This window comes from Erpetoichthys calabaricus, chromosome 12 (assembly GCF_900747795.2).
Source record: "Erpetoichthys calabaricus chromosome 12, fErpCal1.3, whole genome shotgun sequence".
NCBI lineage: Eukaryota > Metazoa > Chordata > Cladistia > Polypteriformes > Polypteridae > Erpetoichthys > Erpetoichthys calabaricus.
Genome location: NC_041405.2, coordinates 104,995,497 through 105,007,468, shown reverse-complemented (window position 1 = coordinate 105,007,468; position 11,972 = coordinate 104,995,497). Strand labels below are relative to the sequence as shown.

Sequence of the window (11,972 nt, the reverse complement as noted above, 5' to 3'; positions counted from 1 at the left end):
AGCCAAAACGATGGTTAGATCAAACTGACCTTACAGATTTCTGTAAAAACCATTTCAATGACAACTTTTCCTCTTCTGAAGAGATAAAGGCATCTCTCAATCATCTAAATATAAATTCTCAGTTATTTTGAAGAAATAAGAAGAAAAAAAAAACTGTTTTCTATAAAGTACAGCAACATTTTTGCACTGGAGGATTTTGATTTAGGCCCAGAGTATCCAAAACTTTAGCCTGTAATACACTACGTTTGCCCACATAACATTATTGATTAACTTGGAACAGATGCTGGAATAGGTTTAGACTCCGTGTAAACTGGTGTGGCGGGCGACCTGGTACCATGCCCGGCCAGCAAACCTCTTCTACGTATGTTCCAGGGGAGCAACCATGAGCATTTCAGTACCTCCCCAGGCAGCCTCCCTGGCTGATGATGGTGACTCAGTTTCCTGCAGGGCTCCATGGGAGATGGAGTCCTCAACAGCCCGGTTGGGAGCTGGGGTGGCCGCCAGGGGGTGCTGCATGGATTCCACAGCCCAGCTGGACAAATCTTCAGCCCCATACAGAAGTGCACCTGGAACAGTTCCGGGCGGGCTATAAAAGGGGCCAGCCACCACTACTCAGGGCCAGAATTGGGAGGAAGAGGTTGCATGGGAGGAGTGGTGGTGCCAGAGGAAGGACTGTTTGTGTGGAGTTAAGTGCTTTTGGGACTGTGCATTGCCTGTGGGGTTCACAGGGAGGACGTGCCCCACATGTGAAGAAAAATAAAAGTCCTTTGTGTTTTACACATGCCTCAGTGTGAGTCTGTGTCAGGTTGGGCGCAATACAGCATCAATATCACACTGGTAATACAAAAAAAGTAGTTCAAAAAATTGATAGATTGATTGAAGCAATATACTGTACATGTTTATTCCTCCTTACAAGAAGAATAACATTCACAACAACTAATCAGGCTCAAAATTCACTTCTAATGTTTATTTTTCTGCACATTTATTTTGCAGATGCTTTTGTTTTTACTGTATTAGAATGCTGCACTGTTGAATTGTCTACATATTCTATGTTATGCTATTCTGGCAAAAGCGCTGTCCTTTAACTAAAATATATTGCTTTAAATGAAGATGTAAATCTGCCGACCATATGCCAGGCCCTACACATCGTATGATTTACAGCATTCTCATTTCATACTGTAGAGCAGGGGTAGGCAACGTCGGTCCTGGAGTGCCACAGTATGTGCAGGTTTTTGTTCCAACCCAGTTCCTTAACGAGAACTCAATTATTGCTGATGAAGCACATATTGCTTAAGTGACATTTTAATGCTTCATTTTAGTGGTCTCGCTTGTTAAGGTTCTCCAACCTTAATTGCTTATTTCAATCTTAAACTGCTGCATTCAGTGTTTTAATTGCTCCTTATTAGCAATAAGATGTAAAACAGGGGTAGGCAATGTCGGTCCTGGTGAGCCGCAGTGGCTACAGGTTTTCATTCAACCCAATTGCTTAATTAGAAACCAATCATTGCCAATCTCAGACCTTATTTAATTTTATGGCTTGTTAGTCTGTGCAATGTAAGGCTTTTATATCGTAGATTTTTTTCCTTTCCAAGGATATCATCCAAATGATTTGAAGCCTAAAACAGATCATTTTCAGTCTGTCACATTTTTCTATTAAGTGTTTTATTAAATCAAACCGTGCATGATGAACACACACAGATGTAATTGGAAAAAAGCTAGCTGGAGAACTGCTGGCTGCTTTGTCTTTTACATCTTATTGCTAATAAGGAGCAATTAAAACACTGAATGCAGCAGTTTAAGATTGAAATAAGCAATTAAGGTTGGAGAACCTTAACAAGCGAGACCACTAAAATGAAGCATTAAAATGTCACTTAAGCAATATGTGCTTCATCAGCAATAATTGAGTTCTCGTTAAGGAACTGGGTTGGAACAAAAACCTGCACATACTGTGGCACTCCAGGACCGACGTTGCCTACCCCTGCTGTAGAGGATCATGTGCTGACAGAAAGGTGTATTGGGCTGCTGGCATAGTCAGACACACACACAAACACTCCCTCAAACACAGTATGAAATTCAGTTCTCGTATTAACCAATATATATATATATATATATATATATATATATATATATATATATATATATATATATATATATATATAATGTTAATAATGTAAAAGGCTTATAATCTTTCCAGATTTTATCAAAAAACACACATGTATCTTTCATACCCATTAATTCTTCAGAGTAAATTCAATTAATATTAAAATACATTGTAAGTATCTAATGGCTGGTTAAATTACACCAGTAGGAATAAAATTAAAATAATATGCAAATCATAACAGAGATCACTAGTAAACATATGAACTGCTAAGGAGGTGGTCTTTGTTTTTAATAATCTTCTGTTTATTAAGTGCCGTTTCACATTCAACATCAATAGAAGTTTTGTAAAATATCTGGACATATTTTGAATAATTAAAGATAATGTTGGTGTTAGTTTAGTGGTAGTCAATATAACCTAAAATGAAAACATAGAAACAAATGCCTAAAATTACACAGGTTATACAGTATTGGTACCCAAGTCAAATTAACAAAAAAAAGGTTTGTAATGGTAAAAACTGATAGGAAAATATAATAATCTACATTGACACTGCTCACAAGTTGAAATGTGTATTCATCTTTAAAATAAGCATATAAATGACCACAATATACAGTGAACAAGGAGTTTCTGAAGTACATTATTACCTGGTTTTTCTCCAAAGACACCATTGCAGATTTCTCCCACAAATGTATGCAATATGTTTCACCATGCATGATTTTTGTATTTAACATGAACAATACAGTGATAAAGGGAATCAACATCACTTAATTTGAAAAATCTGAAATAAAAATACATTTTTTAAGTTTGGAGATTTTTACATTATCAGATAACAAATGTCATGGTTTAGGATTGTTCTGCTTTTTTAATTCTGATACTGAAATATAAACATTTAATACAGTAATTCATTACAAATCTCTTATTCGTAATGCATTTTATAGGATAAACTCAAGCATTTAAAAATCCAGCAAAATATAAGTAAATACAAATTGTTTTTTTCTAATATGCAAAAGAAAATATACAATATATTGAAACTTATAAAATTGGTTCTCTGATTGCTCCTTTAAAAATATACCTTTCTATATTTTTGGCTCTATTTTCATGTATAGAAAACGTGCAAAATTACAAATTTGAATGTATTAAGCTGAACATAGGCAATAAAGAACAGGCTTTCCCCATTTTTGAAGATTTTCATTATGCTGACAGTTTTGTTCACTGTATTACTGGAGGTCAACTTGAAATGGCATATTCACATCTGCTCTCTTGCATTAGCTTCAGCTTCCTGAAAATAAAGATGGCATGACAAGTCATTCCAGTGTACACAGATACAAAGTGGTATCAAGTTATTCAAAATGAATTTAACAATTGAACAGACTTGCTAGACTTACTTAGCATATCTTCATAATCAGTCCACAAAGGGCATCACATTTCCTGGGTCAACAACATTACATTTCTTTGAGTTACCATCACTCACAACCTGAAGTGAGCACAATATATCATGGCTATTGTAAAGAAGGCTCACCAGCACCTTTATTTCCACAGGAAAACCAGACATCTCAATTTATGCTTATCAGCTTTAATAGGTACACAGTAAGGCTTTATATGGCTTAGGTTCAACTGACTTGACAGAGCGTACTGATGCCTAAATACTGGGAGGGTATAATCTAAAGGTGTCAGTCTTCCAAAGGTTCAACAGAAACAAAAATACTGTGTAAAGCAGTACCTTTAGCTACAGGGCTCCAAAGCTGTAGAATGATCTGCCTGCTTATGCACGGGATGCCCTGCTGGTCCCAGCATTTAAATCTAGACTGAAGATTCATTACTTGAATTTGAAATACCCTGATTTGAGGTGTTGATTATCTGTTAACATTTAGTCACACAAAAATACAAATATGGTAAATATTAGGAACTGCTATGGACCTTAATCTATTAATGGGTTCTCTTCTAGGTATCCTGCTGTGTCATTTGGTGTCACTGCCAAATTGTTAACTACTTTTCTCCATGCGAAACACCAGAGATTTGGGATCCTTTGGATTCAAAGATGAAAAGAATTAATCCTACTTTAACAAAATGTTTTAAATGTATTAGGAGTGGTCAGGCTGCCATTTGGCCATGGTCATCAGAACTGTGAGTTTGTCTGATTAAGACTGTTACAGTGACATCTATAACTGGATGTGCACTCCTCTAGTATTTTATTCTCAGCAGTAAAGCTGCTGAATAGAGTTTTTGTTGTCCTGTATTTTGCGGTTATCTGTCTATAGCTCATTATAATGTTAAAGGACTTTACGTTGTCATGATTTTTCTTTGTGTTAAATTAAAATTGTTCCGTTTTTATGTGTATGTTTATGTATGTAATTTCCTGTATATGCACATGAGTTGTGGGTTTGTTGACAAATTCAGAGCCTGTACTCTGTCAAAAGACATATAAAAAAAATTAAACTGAACTAAAAGACATTCATTTGGACTACTGAGCAGTAATATACAAGTACCAGTAACGGCGCACTGCACGATAACGTGCAGTAATACACTTGACTTGAGCATTCATAGTTTTCATACTCTTTCTCTGTACATTTAGCATTTGTTTGCTCAGAAGTTGATACGCTTGCTGCTTCCTGAGCAGCTCTTTTTTTCTCCACCCTAGCAGCCCGCGTCTTCTTTTGTTTTGTCAGCATCTTTTTGTGTTAAAACTGATTAAGTCAGTGTTTGTGTTGCAATTACTTAGTACCTTTCCTTAATTTTTCACTTAAGCTGGCACTTAAGTCTTCAATCTGCCTCAAGAATGATTTAAGATAGGTAGGGGAATTGATGGTGAAAGTGATAGAAATGAGAACGGCGCACGGCTGCCAAGAGTTGATTCTACACTAAAATAAAATAAAAACAAAAAGAGGAATAACCTTGGAGATCAATCGGATAGTAGACGTCACATTTTATATGTGTACCAAATTTCAGGTCAATAGGTTAAATGATTTGCAAGCTACAGGTGATTTAAAATCCTGGACAGACAAATGAATAGCCACGGTAGCGTATTACAGTGCATCCGGAAAGTATTCACAGCGCATCACTTTTTCCACATTTTGTTATGTTACAGCCTTATTCTAAAATGGTTTAATTCATTTTTTTCCTCAGAATTCTACACACAACACCCCATAATGACAACGTGAAAAAAGTTTACTTGAGGTTTTTGCAAATTTATTAAAATTAAAAAAAACTGAGAAATCACATGTACATAAGTATTCACAGCCTTTGCTCAATACTTTGTTGATGCACCTTTGGCAGCAATTACAGCCTCAAGTCTTTTTGAATATGATGCCACAAGCTTGGCACACCTATCCTTGGCCAGTTTCGCCCATTCCTCTTTGCAGCACCTCTCAAGCTCCATCAGATTGGATGGGAAGCGTCGGTGCACAGCCATTTTAAGATCTCTCAAGAGATGTAAAATCGGATTCAAGTCTGGGCTCTGGCTGGGCCACTCAAGGACATTTACAGGGGTGTCCTGAAGCCACTCCTTTGATATCTTAGCTGTGTGCTTAGGGTCGTTGTCCTGCTGAAAGATGAACCATCGCCCCAGTCTGAGGTCAAGAGCGCTCTGGAGCAGGTTTTCATCCAGGATATCTTTGTACATTGCTGCAGTCATCTCTCCCTTTATCCTGACTAGTCTCCCAGTCCCTGCCACTGAAAAACATCCCCACAGCATGATGCTGCCACCACCATGCTTCACTGTAGGGATGGTATTGGCCTGGTGATGAGAGGTGTCTGGTTTCCTCCAAACGTGACGCTTGGCATTCACACCAAAGAGTTCAATCTTTGTCTCATCAGACCAGAGAATTTTCTTTCTAATGGTCTGAGAGTCCTTCAGGTGCCTTTTGGCAAACTCCAGGCGGGCTGCCATGTGCCTTTTACTAAGGAGTGGCTTCCGTCTGGTCACTCTACCATATAGGCCTGATTGGTGGATTGCTGCAGAGATGGTTGTCCTTCTGGAAGGTTCTCCTCTCTCCACAGAGGACCTCTGGAGCTCTGACAGAGTGACCATCGGGTTCTTGGTCACCTCCCTGACTAAGGCCCTTCTCCCCCGATCGCTCAGTTTAGATGGCCGGCCAGCTCTAGGAAGAGTCCTTGTGGTTTCGAACTTCTTCCACTTACGGATGATGGAGGCCACTGTGCTCATTGGGACCTTCAAAGCAGCAGAAATTTTTCTGTAACCTTCCCCAGATTTGTGCCTCGAGACAATCCTGTCTCGGAGGTCTACAGACAATTCCTTTAACTTCATGCTTGGTTTGTGCTCTGACATGAACTGTCAACTGTGGGACCTTATATGGACAGGTGTGTGCCTTTCCAAATCATGTCCAATCAACTGAATTTACCACAGGTGGACTCCAATGAAGCTGCAGAAACATCTCAAGGATGATCAGGGGAAACAGGATGCACCTGACCTCAATTTTGAGCTTCATGGCAAAGGCTGTGAATACTTATGTACATGTGCTTTCTCAATTTTTTTATTTTTAATAAATTTGCAAAAATCTCAAGTAAACTTTGTTCACGTTGTCATTATGCGGTGTTGTGTGTAGAATTCTCAGGAAAAAAATGAATTTAATCCATTTTGGAATAAGGCTGTAACATAACAAAATGTGGAAAAAGTGATGCGCTGTGAATACTTTCCGGATGCACTGTATATATAAAGATTGAGTATTTGCCTTTCTCATGGTCTCGTTCATGTAGCACGTTAACAGTTAGAAATGGAAACAACTTATACTGTATGCTTTATATGCTTATATTTTAACTTATATTTTATATGCTTCTTTACATGCTTTTAACTTGAAATTTACACTATTTTATATCCAGTTGTATTACAACAAAACATGAACTTACATTTTACAAAGTTTTAATTTAATTTGAATTTGCCTTTTAATATGTTAACCTTAAATAACTACTTGAGTAATTCTTCATTTTCCAGGAAGTCAAAAAATATATAATTAGTTATTTATAAAATGTACTAACCTTTGATCCAGGGGGTGCAGTTAGGCCTAGAAATGCATAAACTGCATTGTCTTCTCTGGCATTGAAGAACGCTTCATAATCCTAAAAAAAAACAAGAGTACAAGAACCATCAAGTACTACCCATTATTAAACTGAACGTTTTGTTAAATACTGAATTCTCTTCCTGAGGCACAAGGTTAAGATGAACTTAATTTCTTAAAGAGAATAAACTGAACTTATACAGAGCTTTGTTTTTGGCAGAGAAATTCAAAACAAAATATGATTCAGAAAACACTGGCAAATACACTGCAAAATGTAAAGAACAGAAGTTGAAACACAGAATCCATGCATTATGATGTAAAGGGACAGAAGTTCAATCTAATGTAACATGTATTTGTGATAACATAAGTTTATGTTGCATTTGCTAGGAACATATAAATTTGAACAAGATAACTGTGAACCCCTACTCAATTTCAAAAGACAAATTGTGTAAAAAATTGTCAATGTTATAATCAATAGATACTACGATGCACAACCTTAGAGAAGAACATGATGAAGGGAAAATCTAAGGATGATAAGAAAAATTTCATAGGTGTCTCTTGAATTGTCTTCCACCCCTTTATATTTTTTGCCAGCTGCACATGCATTTGAAATGAAAAGCAAATCTTTAATAATTTATAATTATAACACTTGCAGGACAGTCTTAACGTTTTAATGACTCTTTACTAACAAGCAAAGTTCCAGATGCATTTAAAATTGTTATTGTCAGAACTGGAAAAAATCAGATTTACAGGCAACCATGTTCTTTATTTTCTGAAGTACTGAAAAAATAGGACCTCTGGCACTTTTTATTTTGATCGTTTTTTATTAAAAAACATAAATTCCAAGTAAATACAACAGCCAATTATTATAAAACAAATGTAGTAGATATACAAAGAAAGAGAAAACACATAGTTGTAAAAGTAATTTAATGTACACTTTAAAATTACCCAGAGTTCTGCTTTAATTATTCATAAAAATGTGGTCTGATGTTCAACTAAAACCAGTGTTCATACGACGAGTCTTTTAGTTGTTTGGCATCTCACTCTTGCCAAATAAAGTTGCTGATCTTATAATCGTACTATGCTTACTTCCACAACTGAATATATGGGTATGTCACATTTAGCGACTGTATTCTGACCTTTTAACACAGTCGTACTCTTCCCGTAGTGTAAAATACAGTAACGCGCTACCTCAAGGAGCTGGTGCTATGCAAAGATTTAACAGTTATAGTGAGTTCAGCCACAACCATTCTGTCGTGGTATATAAAATATGAGACAGGCATACTTCTTTTCCGTTTGTGAAGTCCAAAACACCTGTGTTCCTTTTTCCTTGTCACTGCATTATATACATTGTACTTGCGGATGAGCATTCATTGTTGTCAGCTCTCATGCACACAAGCCCAACCCTGCATTTAAAGAGAGCTGTGGACTTGTTGGAGTTAGTCGATGGGCATGTCACATTACACAACTTGCTTCAGGGGAGCACACTGGATACTGCCTGCAACTGTTTAAGATTATGTAAATGAAGACTATGACTGAATATTGCTGGAAAAGTCATGTAATGGGACATGCCCTTAAGTCATAATAATTGACAAACATAATCCGCTTAAACAATAACATACAAACCATTTTACGTCTTTTCAATAATAAAAACATATTTTAAACACCCACAGACTAAGTTTGAAAAAGGTATTTGAACGTTTAGGTTAATGATGACTCCAAAAGTTAGCCAGGGGTCAGCTGTTCTAAATAATAAGATATGACTAGATGCAAATGTTTCAAGTGTCCTGCCCTATTAAAACACACACACACACACACAGACTTCAGTAAGTGACAGAGCTTATTCTCCTCAAGAAAGATCTGTTCATGTGAACCATGTCCCAATCAAAAAAATCAGAGGACCTTAGTAGAGGAATTGTGGAGATGCATAAAGCTGGTAAAGGATAAAAAACATCTCTAAAAGCCTGCCTGTTCCATAAATCCATAGTAAGACAAATCCTCTATAAACTGGGAAAATTCAATACTTTTGTTACTCTCCCTAGGAGTAGGCATCCTGCAGCACAAGAAAAGGTAAAAAAAAAACAACCTAAGATAACAATAAAACTCTTGAAGTTGTCAAAGTCTGTTCATGTCTCACTGTAAGAAAAAAAATAAACAAGCGATTTCCATTATATTTTGTTCAAGCTAAACAAGCTGAACTTAAATACAGGACACTTGCATGGGCAGTTTAAAATCAAAGCATTCTGGTTTACTAAATTGTACCAGTATTAATCACAGTAACATCTGTTTGAACTGAGCAGGAATTTAGGAGATGCCTGAAGCTGTATTGACAATTTTATCACCTGTGAAGAGATGGACACCAGAACTAAATTGGTTTACACCTTGGGAAAAGAAGACATGCCGATGCTTCAAGCTGTACAGTAATCCCTCGCTATATCGCGCTTCGCCTTTCGTGGCTTCACTCCATCGCGGATTTTATATGTAAGTATATTTAAATATATATCGCGGATTTTTTGCTGGTTCGCGGATTTCTGCGGACAATGGGTCTTTTAATTTCTGGTACATGCTTCCTCAGTTGGTTTGCCCAGTTGATTTCATACAAGGGACGCTATTGGCAGATGGCTGAGAAGCTACCCAACTTACTTTTCTCTCTCTCTCTTTTGCGCTGACTTTCTCTGATCCTGACCTAGGGGGATTGAGCAGGGGGGCTGTTCGCACACCTAGACGATACGGACACTCGTCTAAAAATGCTGAAAGATTATCTTCACGTTGCTACCTTCTGTGCAGCTGCTTCCTGAAGCGACATGCTGCACGGTGCTTCGCATACTTAAAAGCTCGAAGGGCACGTATTGATTTTTGCTTGTTTGTTTTTCTCTGTCTCTCTCTATATCTCTCTCTCTCTCTGCTCCTGACGGAGGGGGTGTGAGCTGTCGCCTTCAACAGCTTTGTGCCGTGGTGCTTCGCATACTTAAAAGCCAAACAGCCCTATTGATTTGTTTGCTTTTCTCTATCTCTCTGACATGATCTGCTCCTGACGCGCACTCCTTTGAAGAGGAAGATATAGTCTGCATTCTTTTAATTGTGAGACGGAACTGTCATCTCTGTCTTGTCATGGAGCACAGTTTAAACTTTTGAAAAAGAGACAAATGTTTGTTTGCAGTGTTTGAATAATGTTCCTGTCTCTCTACAACCTCCTATGTTTCTGCGCAAATCTGTGACCCAAGCATGACAATATAAAAATAACCATATAAACATATGGTTTCTACTTCGCGGATTTTCTTATTTCGCGGGTGGCTCAGGAACGCAACCCCCGCGATGGAGGAGGGATTACTGTATAATTACTTTACGACCTGTGAACAGAAGGAGATGATGTGGGACTAGAAATTGCCAAACTAGTTTACAGCTTGAGACAAGAGATTCTTAAAACATCAAAAACGTTATTGTTTGGGAAAATGGATGTACTCAAACAGATTATAATAATAATAATAATAATAATATTACATTTATATAGCGCTTAAAGAGTATGAGCAAATTCATCCATCATATTCAGAGCCAGTCAATCAGGCGTATGTAACAATAACGTGTTGTGCAACCCCCGTGAAATTTTAAAATAAATATGACGGAAATAAATAATAAGGCAACAGAGCAGCGATGTCAGGAGAGGGCACCAGCAACGTGCGACCATTTCATCTGATCCTCAGCTGAAGGATTTCATGAATATCGATTGCTAAATCAATGCCACCATGGACATTCATCTTTGAGATCTTTAACTTTTTGTAAGCCCTTTTCTAAAGACAATATATATGTCCAGACTTTGCTATCCACATTTTCTTTTATGCTTTCCTCTACTGGTATTAATGCTCTTTAGTAAATACCACATTGCTTTTAGCTTTCTACACTTTGTCTTCATATCTAGAGTGACTGAAGTAATAAGGTATATTTCTTAGAGCACCTGGAGAAGTGAGGAAGTGCCATATGATCCAAGCTGCAAGGTTTATTGAGCTGAAGACATACAGCTCTGTCCAATAATGAACACTGTGTTAAAGTAAAACATTCACTGGTTGATAAATGGCCTATAGCCAGGGATGTTGAGCCTTTGTATGTTTGAATATATTCTTGGAGACCAAAGGTAATAATTAGGTCTGAGTTCTTAGGTCTGCATGTTGTTCGTACTTATGATAAGCAAGTCTCTTGGAGTACTAGGGAAAGCAGACTGTGCATGTGTTATTTATACTGTACTTGTGTGGATTAAAGTGCTAGGGAATAACATGCATGTGTATACATCTTTCATACGGTATGCATATGTGTGTATGCTGTAAGGGACAGCTGGCCAGTTTATCCCAGCCAGGACACCCCAGTAATGGAAGGATGGGGGAAGGCAGCTTATCAAGGACACTGCCTCCCCCAAGATGATAGAGAGCAGCTCCCCGGACTGCAGCAGTGCCCTGGATACCCGCAGGGCACTATGGGACTTGGAATTCGGCAGCACAGCCCTGCTAGGTACCGTGGGGACACTGTGGGAAGTTGGTGGGAAAACAAATTCTCACCTAGCCTGGAAGTACTAATGGACTATGACAACGGTAGCCCAGAAGTACTTCCTGGCTGATTAAAACCTGAATTCTCCAGCTGACCTGGAAGTGCTGGCAAGCCACGTGGGAGGAAGAATAGAAGCACTTCTGGCTCAAGAACTATATAAAGGACTGATGGAAACCCAGCAAGCGAGCTAGAGTCGGGAGGAGTGTGATAGAGCTTGCTGGGAGATGTAGAGGCGAGATTATTGTGGTTTATTGGTGTGTTTATTGTGACTGTGGTGCTTTGGAGGCACTAGAAAGGAAGAAAATAATTAAAAGTATCTTCTTGGT

The 11,972-nt window shown here is 37.9% G+C and overlaps 1 protein-coding gene across 1 annotated transcript in view; it reads right to left on the bottom strand.

Moving 5' to 3' along the window:
* Nucleotides 1-3,047: 3,047 nt before the first annotated feature.
* The window catches only part of sh3bgrl (SH3 domain binding glutamate-rich protein like), a 45,904-nt gene continuing 36,979 nt past the window's right edge, over nucleotides 3,048-11,972 (bottom strand). The window contains exons 3-4 of the mRNA XM_028815949.2: nucleotides 7,091-7,171; nucleotides 3,048-3,377 (exon numbers count right to left, since the gene is read on the bottom strand). Of these exons, the coding sequence (XP_028671782.1) occupies nucleotides 3,345-3,377; nucleotides 7,091-7,171 (114 nt within the window). The 3' untranslated portion in view covers nucleotides 3,048-3,344. The remainder of the gene's footprint in view (nucleotides 3,378-7,090; nucleotides 7,172-11,972) is intronic.